Source organism: Orcinus orca, chromosome 10, assembly GCF_937001465.1.
Source record: "Orcinus orca chromosome 10, mOrcOrc1.1, whole genome shotgun sequence".
NCBI classification, from domain to species: Eukaryota; Metazoa; Chordata; class Mammalia; order Artiodactyla; family Delphinidae; genus Orcinus; species Orcinus orca.
In genome coordinates, this window is record NC_064568.1 from 17,236,434 (window position 1) to 17,252,241 (window position 15,808).

Below are 15,808 nucleotides of genomic sequence, written 5' to 3' on the forward strand. Positions count from 1 at the left end.
ATTGACTACTGAACCAATGTTACCTGTCTTATAAAAGTTACATGCAAGAGTCATTTTAAATTATGAAGTTAAAATATGAATATGATTTTTAAAATGCTTTTTTGTCATTCCAATGTGTTGCATTGCACGTACCCATCTTTGAAGACCACTGAGCTAAAAGAAAGTGGACGGACCCAGGGAAGCCCAGACAAGGACAGGAACAGAGTTGAGGGGTGGCAGGAGGTGGTCAGAAGGAGGCTGGAGAAGCAGAGGCGGGTTATGATTAAATTCCCTTTGCTTTTAGCCAAGGCCACAGTTTCTTGCAAGAAACTTCCACACCGTTTATTGCAAGAAGTGACAGCTTAGTTGTAGGTGATACGAAGTCATTAAAATGATGAACTAATACATTATCTGCCTTATAAAACATACTTTAAAAAGCACACTTCTAGACAATGAGGAGAATGAAGGTGGGCAGGGGTAGGGGCCAGTCCCACTTGGCTGGGCCCCAGCACTGTGCACACACCCTTGTGTTCCTCCCATCGTCTCGAGGGGTTTCTTAAGAAACTAACATTGTGGGCTTCCCTGGTGGCGCACTGGTTAGGAATCCGCCTGCCAATGCAGGGGACGTGGGTTTGAGCCCTGGTCCGGGAGGATCCCACATGCCGCGGGGCAACTAAGCCCATGCGCCACAACTACCGAGCCTGCGCTTTAGAGCCCGTGAGCCACAGTTGTTGAGCCCGCGTGCCACAACTACTGAAGCCCACGTGCCTAGAGCCTGTGCTCCGCAACAAGAGAAGCCACCGCAATGAGAAGCCCGCGCACCGCAACGAAGCGTAGCCCCCGCTCGCTGCAACTAGAGAAAGCCCGTGCGCAGCAACAAAGACCCAACGCAGCCAAAAATAAATGAATAAACTAAATTTATAAAAAACAAACAAAAATCCCAGCAGGTTTTTCCTGACACCCATTTTAAAAAAAAAAAAAAAGGAAACTAACACTGTGTCAGGCTGGGACTTTTCACTTTCCCCTCTTTCCAGTTGACTCAGATCCTAGGTGGCATGTCCCGCTGCTACTCTGATTCAGTTCTTGCTGCCAGGGGTCAGGCTCTCCAGCCCTGGGAGGGCGTGAGGGAGCCAACTGGGGCTTGACTGGCTCAGTAATTGTCCCTAGGAAACACCAGGACCGGACGGACCCAAGTTCTCCAACTTACCATCAAGAACGTCTTTTGCCGTTTGGCACAAATAACAGAGAGTTGACTGTACTTGGTTTTTTTTTGTTTTTTTTGCGGTAGGCGGGCCTCTCACTGTTGTGGCCTCTCCCGTTGTGGAGCACAGGCTCCAGACGCGCAGGCTCAGCAGCCATGGCTCACGGGCCCAGCCGCTCGGCGGCATGTGGGATCTTGCCGGACCGGGGCACGAACCCGCGTCCCCTGCATCGGCAGGCGGACTCTCAACCACTGCGCCACCAGGGAAGCCCTGTACTTGGTTTTTGTTCATAATTTTTATTCCTCCTCTCCATACCCATCATTACCAGTTTTAAGAAACAAGTACCGTAAGCGAAGATGCATTTCACTTTTAGATGTTTTAGAAGTTTCTGCAGCCAAAAGCGCCCAAACTAGGAAGATCTCTTCTGCACACACCAAAGCATATATAGAAGAAGGGAGCCTGATGTTTGCAAAATGCCTGAAATAGAGAGGCAAGCCTACGGCTTGACAATTGTTGGGCAGCCGACTGTGGGAAAGCCCGAAAAGATGGTGTTTAGTTTCTGCACCTCCCCAGGGGTGAAAGGATGCTTCCAGCCTCACTAGAATGCAGTTGTTGGTTTTTTTTTTTTTTCTCAGACTTACCAAAGAACATGTTTTAGGTCATTTTCTTTTTCCTTTAAAAAAAGTGATTTAAGCACAAACCAGACTCAATTTTGTAGCGTTCAAAAGTGTTCTCAGTTTATGTGGTCTTTTTGCAAGAACTCCATGCATGGCCCTGGGGAGGAAGATTGAATTCCATATGCATGTGTTTGCCGTTGTGTTTTTAAAAACTTGTCCTGATTAGCAGAAACAGCAAAGGGAAACCTAAATGGATTCTTCACTGTTGCCTGGAAATCTGGCAGGTCATTGAGAACATGCTAAAAAGCCAGCATAAGCAACAATGCGCACTCATTGTCAGTTACTGGAAGTAGAACGCTGTGCGGATGACGTGTGTGTTTCCCAAGGAATTCCTGTGTTGGATGCTTGGTTGGGTTGTGACATAAGCCCAGCCGGGGGCTCTGACATAAGGCTTTTCATTGCATGATGCAGTCCGTGATGCTCTTAGCAAAATCACATCACCCATTCATGAGTGCTCGTATCCCTAAAGAAACAGCCCCCAGTCTGGTGTATCAGACCTTTCCCTTCAGCCTTTGGCAAATATACTTCATTGTCAGGCACCCCTGGGATGAAAACAGTCCCTTTCATTTTTCTGTTTCTCAAGCCAACAAAAGCAAACAAATCCTAATTCATCTTGGTTCACCTTCGTGCATAGCTGTACCTTAAAATGTGTTAGGAGAGGAGCCAACAAACAAAGACTAAAGAGATGGCTCTTAAGAGAAAAGTCTCGCTATCAGCGACGGGCTTGATTGGTTTTTTTTTTATTTTGTGCTTTCTGTATTTTTTGAATTCTGTTACCATCCCCTACCACTGTCTTTATTTAAGCTCAGTTGTGGTGTTTGCTCTTGCCTGTTCCTCTCTGATTTTTGCCTGGACTTTCTGATGCTCCTTAAGAAAAATGACTTGTGTACGATGTATTTTTCTGAAAAACAAGCCAAAGCCCAAATCCCATCCCCTTTTTTCCCCCCTTCCTCCCCAGCCAAGAAATGCAAAACAGTTAAATCAGAGTAAACACAGATCTGTTTTCATTTGATATATTGACATCATCCCTTAGGGAACTCAAGCTTGTCCATAAATCCTTTGTGGTCCATTGAGACTCTTGAGGTTCCTCTAGTGGAATATTCCCATAGCCTGGAATGTTGGAATTCATGTGTATTTTTGAGACTTTTCTCAATGGGAGACAGCATTGCACTTAGAGCTTGTATAAGAGAATCAACCTATCCTTAGTTTGAAAGTGACCTATGCCACTTTTTAGCTGTGTGACCTTAAGTAGGTTACTTAACCTCTCTGTCTCAGATTTTTTCCATCTATGAAATGGGTAATAATATTACATACCAGTTGTGGTTATTATGAGGATTAAATGGCGGACAGAGTATGCTCACTACGTACTTGGTACCTAATGTGTGTTCAGTAAATAGAAGCTGTTGCACTGCTTTGTATCTGATATAGGCACGTAGGGAGCTACACAGATGCCTTGGGAGTCGTGCATCATCAGTAGTGGCTGTGAGAGAGAAAGGAGCCTCATAGAAATTCAGACAGTGAAGGCCTGAGCGGAGTGCTGTGATGCTGGCCAGGGGTGCCTTTGGGGGCCGGCTGATCCAGCACAACACCCACAGACTTGCAGACCCTTCTCCCTTGGAAGAGTGTTGATAGAATCCAGATGGCAGTGAGAGACTTATCTTTGTCTTGTGGGGATAAATGTTGGGAAAAACACTTAAGGTTCATTTTTGCTTGTGATTTTGGTGTCTTTTGAATCATATCTATAACATTATGTAGTGTGTGTGTGTGTGTGTGTGTGTGTGTGTGTGTGTCTTTGTGAGAAGCGGGGATGGGAGGGGAGAGAAGAGGTAGAGAATGTGCATTTTCCCACCCTTGGTTACTACTGTTACACTTCAAGGGGTAGATGGAGCCACTTCAAAGCCATGTCTCTCCTTCTTTAGAATATAGGTTTGTTTTTGTTTTGCAGTTTAAAGAGGAAAATGTTGTATTTTCATAATTATTTTTTAACAAATGGAATTTTGATGTATTTGCATGTAGAGAAATTAGTAGTGAAGTAGATCTTCTTATGGCATTATGTCAGGGAAATTGCCATGATGGTAGATTTTGGAGTTTTTGTGGAACATCCTGAACTTACTTCCCAAATGCTTTTTGTTTGGAAACAACACATGCTTTTGCCATTGCAGTTATAAATCCATCTGTTAATCACGAGAAATTTAATCCACACACTTGGAGAGCATTCATCCCAGTGCTCTTTGGAAAGAAGTTCATGAACAAGCTGTGAGGGTTTTTTTTTTTTTATGAGTTGGAGCTTTTTGATTTTAAATAAAGGGAGGACTTTGAGCATGGAGCTGTCTTCTTTCCCAGAAAGTTTCAGTCTGGACTTCGAAAGATCTAAAGGAATTCAGGAAGATTGGAGATCAGAATTTATTAGGAGGAGGGAGGGGTCGTGGTGGGCTTTTCTGATGCAAATCAGAACAAAGATAAAACGCCTATTTTCACCATCAGATTCTTGGATATTTAAAAGTTTTATAATACTCTGTGCTTGTGGGGATATGAGAATACACTCTAATGAGCTGTAAGTACAAGCTCTCTGAAGGATAGTTTGGCGACGTCTATCAAATACACGTACCCTTTGACCCAGCGGTTCCATTGCTAGGGATTTGCCCAGAAATACACTAGCAAAGATATTTCAGAACACAGATAGAAAGGAATTAGAGGTGACACAGTCTCTAATAGCAACAACTGTAAACAGTGCTCATTATCCCTGTGTGGGGTTACTGTCCAGTCACTTAAGGGAGTGGGGTAGACAGTGGGCCTGATGGTGGAGAATCTGCAACCAGGCACCCAAGAACGTGGGGAGCATAATCCCATTTCTGTGTGTAAGAAAGAAAGAAATACATTAAAGTGTTTTGGAAAGGGTGGATAAACTGCCACTCGATGCAGTGAAGGGGTAGAAGGACAGTGGGTTAGAGACGGCAGGGGCTTATCATTTTATACCTTTTGGTACGGCTTGACTTATTTTATCACGTTACTTTTAGTTTAAAACAGAAATCGGGGGAGACAGCTGGCTTTTACCCCCTTGCCACTTGTGCCGGCAGCAAGAACCCATTACTGTTTTAAGAGTGTAAGCTTGCTTTTCATGACGAACTTAATGCCTAGCGTTCACGTGTGTGTTTCTTTTAACCCAAAGGACAACCAAGACGGATCGTCCACTGAAGGAATCTTTGTATCCAAAATAGTCGACAGTGGACCTGCAGCCAAGGACGGAGGCCTGCAAATCCACGACAGGATTATCGAGGTATGTGGACACCGCCAGGGTCTTCCGTAGGCCGAATGGCATCCCGTCTTCATCCGGTTCAAGGCAGGGTGCTCGGTGGGGCAGGGAGGCCTCAGCTGGGACTCTTGCGGCGCAGGAGTCAGACCTCTCCGAGGGTGTGGGACCAGACTGGGTGCTGATTGCCTCGCTCTTAAGCCTTTGTTCACGTTCAGTGCAGAGAAGCCAGATTACGAGTGGCTTATTCACGATTTGGCTCTTGTCACGCGGCCGCGCATCTGTTTTGCGTTCTTCCATTAGAGCTTCGTGTGAAAACCACTGGGGAGTCGTGTGTTAGTTAGAACCAGATGAGCAGTCCCTGTGGTGCAAATGGTGACTCTGTTCGGATCGGTGACCAGGGAGGGGATCATTGTGTCAGCTTTGGAATCACTGTAACGTCCTCAGAGCTCACGGCACACAGTTATTTCTACAGATCCCTCTTTTATGCGTGTCTTTTCTGCCTGTTGTCACTTGTACTAGTTGATTGTCCGGGGACGTGCAGGCAAAGGTTGATATTCAGGGTGGCCACTCGTCTCATCACCGACTTCCTCGTTTTCAATTTTCACTCATCATTTTAAACTTTTACTTAGGGGCTTTATCGATTTTCACCGGGGGAGGTAGGTAGCTCCCTCCGCCCCGCCACAGGACACTTTGGGATAGGGTCACACTGTGTCCTAGCATGCTCCGAGTTGCTGAAAGGGAAAGAGTGATTCATGGCCTGCTTGTGTGGGCTCCTGTTGCAAAGTTTGATACAAATGACTGTATTTTGCTGGTGGTTTTGACTATGTTGATTGCTCTTTTAATGGGTAAATTATATATATATATACATGGGCTCAATTTGTTGGCTCTCCTATGAGGAAAAAATTAAATACGAGAATCCAGGATGAGTTGTTGAAGCCCGTAAGAAACTCAGCCATGGGCCGTAGCCATAATATAGCACATGAAACAGGAAACTGGAAAAATGGCACTGTGACCACTGGATGTTTTATGTTCCAAACACACATTTGCATAGCATCTATATTTCTTGAGTATATGTGTGGTCTCTTTCAAACCTTGGACCGAGTGGGAACTCTGACCATGGGATGAGCCACGAGGGAAGTTCCCGTAACCCGCCGGAATGTGGCCATGTGCTTCCGGGGGAGGGAGCGTTGGGGAGAGGAGGACAGAGTCTCGCTTTTCTGGTCTCATTTGGATGAATTCTGCAATGTGCAAAGCAGTACACTTCAGGTCAATTTATATCCTTAGGGGAACAGACGGTTATATTTCCCCAAGAAAACAAACTGAACGAGTTAGGGTATAAGAGTTACTTTTCTGAAAGAGTGGATGCAGTGTGACGGTTTACATATTAAAAGGATACTTGGGGGCTCCCGTGGTGGCGCAGTGGTTGAGAATCTGCCTGCTAATGCAGGGGACACGGGTTCGAGCACTGGTCTGGGAGGATCCCACATGCCGCGGAGCAACTGGGCCCGTGAGCCACACCTACTGAGCCTGCGCGTCTGGAGCCTGTGGTCTGCAACGAGAGGCCGCGATACTGAGAGGCCCGCGCACCGCGATGAAGAGTGGCCCCCGCTTGACACAACTAGAGAAAGCCCTTGCACAGAAATGAAGACCCAACACAGCAAAAATAAATTAATTAATTAATAAACTCCTACCCCCAAATCTTAAAAAAAAATGAGATGGGACGTTATTATTAAAAAAAAAAAAAGGATACTTGATTTTGTTTTAAGGACATCATTAATACTGCTACATCCCTCTTGACTTTTTGAAGGGTTCTTAAACTTGGAGATCTTTTTGCTGCACGTTTTAGGGTCAGTCTTCATAGTTCCCCGGTCAGGGGAGTGGATTTTCCCTACCAGGAATTTGCTTGGGCAAGATGCTTTTTCACGAGCTCAAATGCATCCTTACTGTCTTTTTTTCAAGGAAGAGAGAATACATTTTTTTAAAAAATAAATTTATTTATTTATTTATTTTTGCCGTGTTGGGTCTTTGTTTCTGTGCGAGGGCTTTCTCTAGTTGTGGCAAGCGGGGGCCACTCTTCATCGCGGTGCGCGGGCCTCTCACTATCGCGGCCTCTCGTTGCAGAGCGCAGGCTCAGTAGTTGTGGCTCACGGGCCCAGTTGCTCCGTAGCATGTGGGATCCTCCCAGACCAGGGCTCGAACCCGTGTCCCCTGCATTGGCAGGCGGATTCTCAACCACTGCGCCACCAGGGAAGCCCAAGAATACATTTTTTGAGACTAGTGTTCCAAAAGATAAGTACAGCTCCCATTGCCAAGGGTTTGGTGGAACAGCCAGTTTCTGTAAGTAATGGAATTTCATTGCTCTTACGTTTTGCAAATGAGAAATGTACAGCTGGGCAGGATTTTCTCTTGGCAAAGGGGGATCCGTGTTTGAAACATTTAGTACGGTTTCTGGTGAGTCACATTCCCCTTTTGGACAGTATGTAAAATATTAATCATGTCCCAGCGTTGAGGTGGAAAGAAGGATGATCACAATAGGGAAACAACATATGTGTAATTGCAATTGACACCCCGTGCCCTTCTCCGTCAAATCCTAATCTCTTTTGACATGATACAGTGATTCCCATGCCTGAAAACGATGTTCTCCTGTTCACCTTGTCTGTATCTGAGTTTATTACCAGGCATGAATTTGATTATTTTAAGTGTGCACGTGGGTTCCCTAAGAAGAGTCAACGGCTTTCTAGTTTTCCTCCATATTTCTTCCTTTTCAGAGGAGTGAGCAAACTCCCACTCGATTTTCACCATAAACACTTTCATCCTGGCAAAAGGAAGCTTATATTAAATCCATAGAGACTGACTAAATCTCATCCTCAGTGCAGAGTTGTCAACGGTTACTGTGTTCCTACCGCTCTTTGTTCCCTGAGACCGGAGCTGTTCTCACCCACATCGGAGCCAAGCACACTCGCCTCGTTTTTTATCAGAAATATTGTGAAATGCCATCAATACTCTCATGAAACGAAATTCATAAATAATATTTATATATATGCACACCTGATGGTAGAACCTATATACTGACATTAATAGAAAAGTAACAGGAAGATCATTTATAATAAAATGTATGCATCGGTATGTAAACGCTTGGGCACAGCCGCAGTAGAAGACACTGTGATGTTTGTTGCCAGACGCTGGCATGTCCTTGTGGTCTCGGCACGGTGCACCGGCGACAGAAGTTGCTGGTCCAGGAAGGCGGTGCTGTGGAGTTTGGCACCACAAGCAGCATCGCCGTCCACGATTGGATTTTCCACGGTGGTGAACAGATTGTGGTTAAGATACGGCACAATTAAATACAGTCTTCCTTTGATTTACACACATCTCTGTGTGTGTGTGTGTGTGTGTGTGTGTGTATTTTTTAAAATTTGTGGTAAAATATACGTAACATAAAATTTTAACCATTTGTAAGTGTACTTTTCTGGGGCATTAAGTACTTTATCGTGCAACCGTCACTGCCATCCATCTCCAGAACTTTTTTGTCTTCCCAAACTGAAACTGTAGCCGTTAACCCACCCCTCCTCCCCTTCCCCCAGCTCCTGGCTGCCATCCTTCTGTTTTCTGTTTCTATGCATTTGACTACTCTAGGTGCCCCACATAAGTGGAATCATACAGTATTTATCTTTCTGTGTCTGGCCCATTTCACTTAGCATGATGGCCTGCACAGTCATCTGTGGACTTGTAGCATGTGTCAGAATTCCATCTTTTTTCAAGCTGAATACTATTCCATTGTATGTATAGAAGTATATACCACGTTTTGTTTATCCATTCATCCATCGATGGACATTTGGCGTGCTTCCATCTTTACACTGTGGTGAATAATACTGCTGTGAACGTGGGTGTGTAATCTGTATGCATTTAAATTGCAAAAACAAAACAAAACAAAAAACCCCTCAGGGTTTATATGTAAAACAGAGTTAGGGTGTACCCTCAGGTAATTATAAAAAGTTTGTCACTTTACCTTTACTAATGTCTGGTAGGATACGGGACGGTTATTCAGGAAGCCCAATAATTCTCCATTGCCCGAGACTCTGGGCGTTTAGGGCTTCTAGCAACCTTGGTCCCCACCCCAATCCTTGTGACAATGAAAAATGCTTCCATAGATTTCCAGCAGTACCTCGGGTTATGATAAGGACCCCAGGGAGAATGACTGGGGTAGAGATTTGTCTTGGTCCCAACCTTATGATGCAAGGTGCGTTGCTCAGAAGCTCGTTCTTGCATTGTACTCGTCTCTCATTTGGCGGTAAGTGAATTTCTCTGACAGTTGTCTGGGCTAAATGCAATGTCCTCTTCTGCTTTGAGATAGTAAATGCTATTCTCCGAGTGCAGTGCAGGCAGGGAGTGAAGCCCTCTTTTGCCACTAACCTTTGTTTTGTACAATCCTCTGTAAATACGTGTTCATCTTGGGAGTGTTATGATTTGAAGACCCAAGCATGTGTTCACAGAAGGTCTGTAAGCTCAGTGGCTTTTGTGTACATCAGTCATTCTCTGTTTTGTTTGTCATTGCTAAAAAGGCTGGGTTACAGGGTTGACTAGAACAGATTAACACTGCCTTCCCTTCCCGAGCTAGGCTACCTGGTAAAGCAAGATTTTACTATTTGTTAGTGAAGATAATGTTCTCCCAGCAACTAAAATGGCAGAGTGGCATGTGAATTCACCTGCAAAAGCATTTAGGTTTAGAAGAAGGAAGACGCTCTTTTTCTTCTGTTAACTTTTTATCTTGACGTAATTTCAGGCTTGCATTAATGAATTCCTGTACAGGCTTTACCCAGATTCCCCCAGCACTAACATCTACTACATTTACTTTATCCCTTTCTCTCTCTACCCCTATTCCTAAATACATCAGTGTGTATTTTTTTTTAGGAGTAAGACCTTCTCTTACATAACTACAATCCATTTATCTAAGTCAGGAAATTAATATTGGGAGGGCCCTATTGTCTCATCTACAGAATTTAGTCAGATTTCTAATAATCCGTACAGTGTCCTTGATAGCGAGAGAAAACCGCAGATCATAGGTTTTACTGAGTTGGCATAGTTCGTGATTTCCTTTCCTTTAGAGCAGTGGCTCAAGTATTTTGTCTTACATGCTACTGATGTTTTCGAAGAACACAAACTAGGTCTTTTGTGTAATGTCTCTCAATTTGGGTTTGTCTGATGTTTCCTCATGAGTACGGATTCAGGCCATACATTTTGGGCAGGAATACCAAAGAAGTGATAGTGTGTCCTTCTCAGCGCATCCTGTCGGGGGTCACACGATGCCACTTTGTCCCTTTATTAGTGATGTTAACTTGGGCTGCTTGGTTAAAGTCTTATCTGCCACGTCTCTCTGCTGTAAAGGTATTGTTTTCTCCTTTGTCTTGTATCCTGTCGGGGAGGGTGGGGGGATACTTTGAGGCTGTGGAAATACCTTGCTGCGACTCAAACTCTCATACACTGGTTTTAGCACCCACTTATGGATTTTACTTGACTACTATTATTATAATGGTTGACAAATGGTGATTTACTAAGTACATTCCTTCTCTGTTTATGAGTTGTAAGAAGAAGTGTTCTTTTCCTCCCTGTTTTTTTCTGCCTATCTCCATGTGTCTGTCTGTCTGTTTCAGTATGGACTCATGGATTCTTATAATTTGGTGGTCACCTTGGCCAGTTTGGGCCAGAAGGCGCTCTTTCAAGCTAGTACCTCTGTCCTTTTCTCATGTTTCCATCAGTTTTTGAGCACTTCCTTACTTTGTGGCACCACGAGATGTCCCAGGCTCATCTTGTGCTCTCCTTGCCCCAGCCCTAGAATCAGCTCTTTTTCCAAGTAGCTCTAACTCCATTGAGTGAAGAGTGAGTGGCATTTAGAAACCAAAATATGGGTGCTAGGGTGATCATATATAATTATACGAGGTTATAATTGAGGTTTCATTGTTTCTAGGCACTCTCAGCAGACAGAGCTAGAAAATGTAAATATGCACATACACACACAACATTATCATCATCAACAACACACCTCTCTCCTTCTATTTCTCTGTTCGTCCTTTTATATATTTTGAAAACTATGCCTGTATCAGTACCTCTTATTCCAGTCCAAGTCTGCATGCTTAAGTTTCTCCTCCTTCTTTGAAGATTTGCAACTCCTAGAGGAATCCCTTTTGAAATAGTGATGAATGTACTCTTTTCTTTTGAATCAAAACTCTGATCTTTGCTTAGATGTTATCAGTGAAGTAAAAATTATTGATGAACATTGTTTAAAATATTTCTGTATTATTTTTGGTTTGATTTTGGGAGGAAAAATGTGCTCTAAAGTAGGTGATTTTGTAATTACATTTTTCTTTCATTATGGGGTAAGAAAGTCTCGGTATTTCTTGTGTAACTGTATGCAGGAAACCTATTATTGCTCAACAGGCAGAGATATGCACAAGCCATTTGGGGGTGACATTAAAAATAAACACGTGGGCTTCCCTGGTGGCGCAGTGGTTGAGAGTCCGCCTGCCGATGCAGGGGACACGGGTTCGTGCCCCGGTCCAGGAAGATCTCACATGCCGCGGAGCGGCTTTGCCCGTAAGCCATGGCCGCTGAGCCTGCGTGTCCGGAGCCTGTGCTCCGCAACGGGAGAGGCCACAACAGTGAGAGGCCCGCGTACCACAAAAAAAAAAATAAATAAATAAATAAATAAACACGTGGGGCTGTGCTGTTGTCCTCTGTAGTGACTGATAGCCATGGACCACACTCAGCAGAGGAGAGGAAAAAATTCTGTGGCAATTATCCTCCTGAGAAGTAAAACCTGTTTGTGTCAATTTGAAATCTCTGTTACCTCAGTTACACAAATAATCTGTTCTGATGAAAGAGATGTGGTATAATTCAAGCTATGTTGAGAAGATTCTTTTTAAGCTGCAAAAATAAGCAGGTTTTAGAGACCCCTTATTAGTAATGGGCCTCAACTCTCCATTTCCAGAGGCAGAGACTAGAGTTTCATCTGAGTTACCAATTTCGGTCGGTCGACAGTGTTGTACCCTGGATTTCTATGCGGCAGGATTCCGAGGCCATGTCTGGATTGAGTGGGGGTGAGTGTGGTGATCATTTAGTGATGTTTACCATGGACACAAGAGAGGAGGGATGGCAGTTCGACTCTGGATTTGTTATCTCTGGCTGGACTCATACGATGTTTTGGGAATGACGACATTATCATTTGGAAGTAATGACTCTCCTTTCATTGGGATGGTGTGTATTTCATAATAATGTATCAGTCATTCTTTTTGGTCTTCAGATGTAAAAGAAAGTGGACACCTTTGTTGCATCTCAGTTCTTTTTCCCTCCTCCCCCTGTTTAAAGACGCTTTTCACTTTCATCTTACTCTTATAGCCTGTACCATAGAAATACAAGATCTGGCAAAATGAAAGCAGCTGATTTCCTTAGTATTAGCAGGCACATGTGGAAGTGGAAAGAGCCCTGAGGTTTCAATGACGACCCCAGGTTTAGGTTTCTACCAGGTTATTCGCTCTGTGGTCTTAGTATCCTAAATGCTGAGCCTCGCGTGCCTCATGTCTAAAACGGGAAGAGCATTACTCTCTGTCTCCCGTACCTGTCATGCTGTCTGAGTAGAGCAAGGAGATAACATAGGTCAAAGGATTTTTGCTCTTAAGTGCCAATATGAAGAATTGTTTGGGTTTTTTTTAAAATTCAAATTTTAGTGTCTGATACAAGAACTTAATACCAAAGCCAATTATAAAAGTCAGCAAAATACTTCTGAGATCTGTTTTCCTCTTGTGTGTTTTAGCCAGAATGTAGTGCTGCTGCAAGGTTATTGAGGAAACCTTGAACTGTTTCAGGCAGACATACTTTTCAGAGTTAACAATGTGACCAATTAATACCAAATATTTCCTCTTCACTCCCAGTTGCCTTTAAAAGAATAACATTTTGTATTCATTTTTTTTCTAATGACTGTACTGATGTATTGACTTGGTAATATTTATTATTGTTCTTATTTTCTTATTATTGTTTCGCTATAAAAACTAGCTTTACAAAAAAAAACACTAGGTTTTCAGGGAACATGTTTGTAACAGACATCACTGCACACCAGCCAGATAAACGTTAGGTGAAGAGTAAAACGTATGGCGTGATGCAATTTGTTTGTTTTAAAGACATTTATGTATATTAGTCTTTTCATAGGAAAACGTACTCTGAGGTAATAAAACATTTTAAAGTTATATATAAAGTTGTAGAGTGGGATTATGGGGGAACTCTACATCTTTTAAGTCATCTTTCTATAATGTTGGGCTTCTCCAGAGAAGTGAGTATTCTTTTTTATAATCCAGAAAACAGTAAAGAGGAAAAATGATGAGTTAGAAGTTTCCTTTGAGTTTTAAGTATCACAAAGCTGACTCCTGCTTGTGTGTTTCCTTTCGTATGTTACTTGTCCTTCTCTTTTCCAAAAGCTCCTAGCAGATGGCCTCACGCATGAAATGGGCGGGCAGCTCATGCTGAGACGCTGGAACCAGGCTGTTGGAAGTTCCTCCCTCCCGTTCTCTGTCCAGATTATCAGAGTTTACTTCCTCTTGACACTGTGTACTTCTGTGGGGGTTGCGGCTCCCCAGAAGTTTTAAATCTATCCCCTCATGGTCAACCCTTAGTAAAAAGAGTTATTTAGATCATCCACAAAGCACTTTAAAATAAGAATAAATCAGAAGTGACTGGCATCCCCATTAAATTTTTTGAATAAAGATTAGGTCGAAAAATTAAATCTTTGGTAATTCCCAGACAACAACAAAACAACAAACCCTTGACAACAGTACAGATAATATACAGTTTATATTCAGTTGTCTTCTTTGTACACCATATCGAGACCCTTATCTTTAAGTATGGGGGTTTTGAGAGCAAGAACCGATGTCATTTTTTTAAAAATTAAGTTTTTGTCTTTCAGTCTGTTGGTGTAAGACACAAAGAGTTAGGTGCACTTTTTTTTTTGCGGTACGCGGGCCTCTCACTGCCGCGGCCTCTCCCAGTGCGGAGCACAGGCTCCAGACGCGCAGGCTCAGTGGCCATGGCTCACGGGCCCAGCCGCTCCGCAGCACGTGGGATCTTCCCGGACCGGGGCACGAACCCGTGTCCCCTGCATCGGCAGGCGGACTCCCAACCACTGCGCCACCAGGGAAGCCCTAGGTGCACTTTTATCGGACTTGAAAGGTATGTTTGGAATGGTCTGACTTAAATGATCAACAATGAAGTATATGTAAAATAAGCTGTGTGGGAGAGGCCCTGGGAGAACCTTTGAAAGCAGTAGGTCCACATCATTTTGAAAACAAAAACTAAGCAGGGGGCCTATAGATGAGGGGGCTGGGAACAGGAGCAGGGAGAGTTAGATTAGGAATTGTCACTGGGAATGACACGCGGAAGACTCAGGTGGACTGGCGGCCGCAAGCGCTGATTTGCAATTACGCCACTTTCACTGAAAACTCCCAGTACCCCAGGGTGGGAAGCTGCAACAGCACGATTTCGTGCAATGGTGATGAATGATTCCCATGAGCCTCTGGGGGAGGGCAGCAGGGATGGGGTTCTCGGCCACACAGAGTGCCACGTTGCTCCAAGAAGACCTTTGGCTCTTCTGTTTTGTCTATTTGTCTGTGTCTATTTTGACAGTCATTTGAACTGCAGACAGTCTGGGTCCCATCTCTCTTCTCCTGAGGGTAGCTAGCGCTCCCTGCTTCCTTTTTGGCTCTTTTGATTCTCTTAATTTCCATCTTTCATCACTTCCTCTTTCCCGGCTACTCCTCATGAGTCACTTGACAGCTCTCGGGGACCAAGAGAACTGAAAGCCTAAGAGTGTTTGCTTTCTTAGCCACTTGCCACCTCCCCAAAGAGACGTGCCAGTCTGTTTTTTTTAAAATGAGCTAAATATATTTACGTTTTATTTTTCACTATCTGGAGAAACTCTGGGGTGGATTAGAAGTTGCTGGCAGTCACTGTCCAAAGAAGGCAGTGTTTGTTCTTTTCCTGGAATGATTGTTACTAGGACATTCATGTTTCTACACACGTCGATTTGAGAATTTGTTAGCCAGACACATACAACTCCTATTCGGTGTTTATTTTAAAAATCGGGGTCGGGGGGATGCATTATATAGAGTGATCTCTGGTCGTGGCTTGTTGAAAATCTTCATGTTGAGTGAGTTCTCAGGCTCACAGTGGAAGAGAAACCATCAGCAGGCATGTGTTCTACTTGTTGGAAGTGAGTTGTATTCTCCCTAATACTGAGCTAGGCCAAGATGCCTAGAGAGCTCATATGTGGTCCCTGGCTCTGGGGAGTTTCCATGTCAGACTGATGGACAGAGGAAGGTAGCTGATACTAGGGCCCTGAGAAAGGCAGTCAGTTGTATAGAGTGGTTAGCAGTCACAGACTCTGGAATCACACCAGGTTTTGAATTTTAACTCTACCATCGCTAGCCTTGCGACCTTGGACAAGTTTCTCCTCACCTCTGAGCATGGCTTTCTTCTGTAAATTATGGACACCATTTAGGCACACCTTGGAGATACTGTGGGTCCAGTTTTAGACCACTGCAGTACAGCACATATCACAATAAAAGGCGTCACATGAATTGTTTTGGTTTGCCAGTGCATATAAAAGTGATGTTTATACTACACTGTAGTCTGTTGTGTACAGTAACATTCTGTCTAAA

At 43.8% G+C, this 15,808-nt stretch overlaps 1 protein-coding gene across 2 annotated transcripts in view; it reads left to right on the forward strand.

Moving 5' to 3' along the window:
* PDZRN3 (PDZ domain containing ring finger 3) overlaps positions 1-15,808 on the forward strand; it is a 247,387-nt gene that overhangs the window by 17,315 nt on the left and 214,264 nt on the right. For both annotated transcript variants that reach the window (XM_012532345.3, XM_049715557.1), the window contains exon 3: positions 5,028-5,135. In XM_012532345.3, coding sequence (XP_012387799.1) covers positions 5,028-5,135 — 108 coding nt within the window. The remainder of the gene's footprint in view (positions 1-5,027; positions 5,136-15,808) is intronic.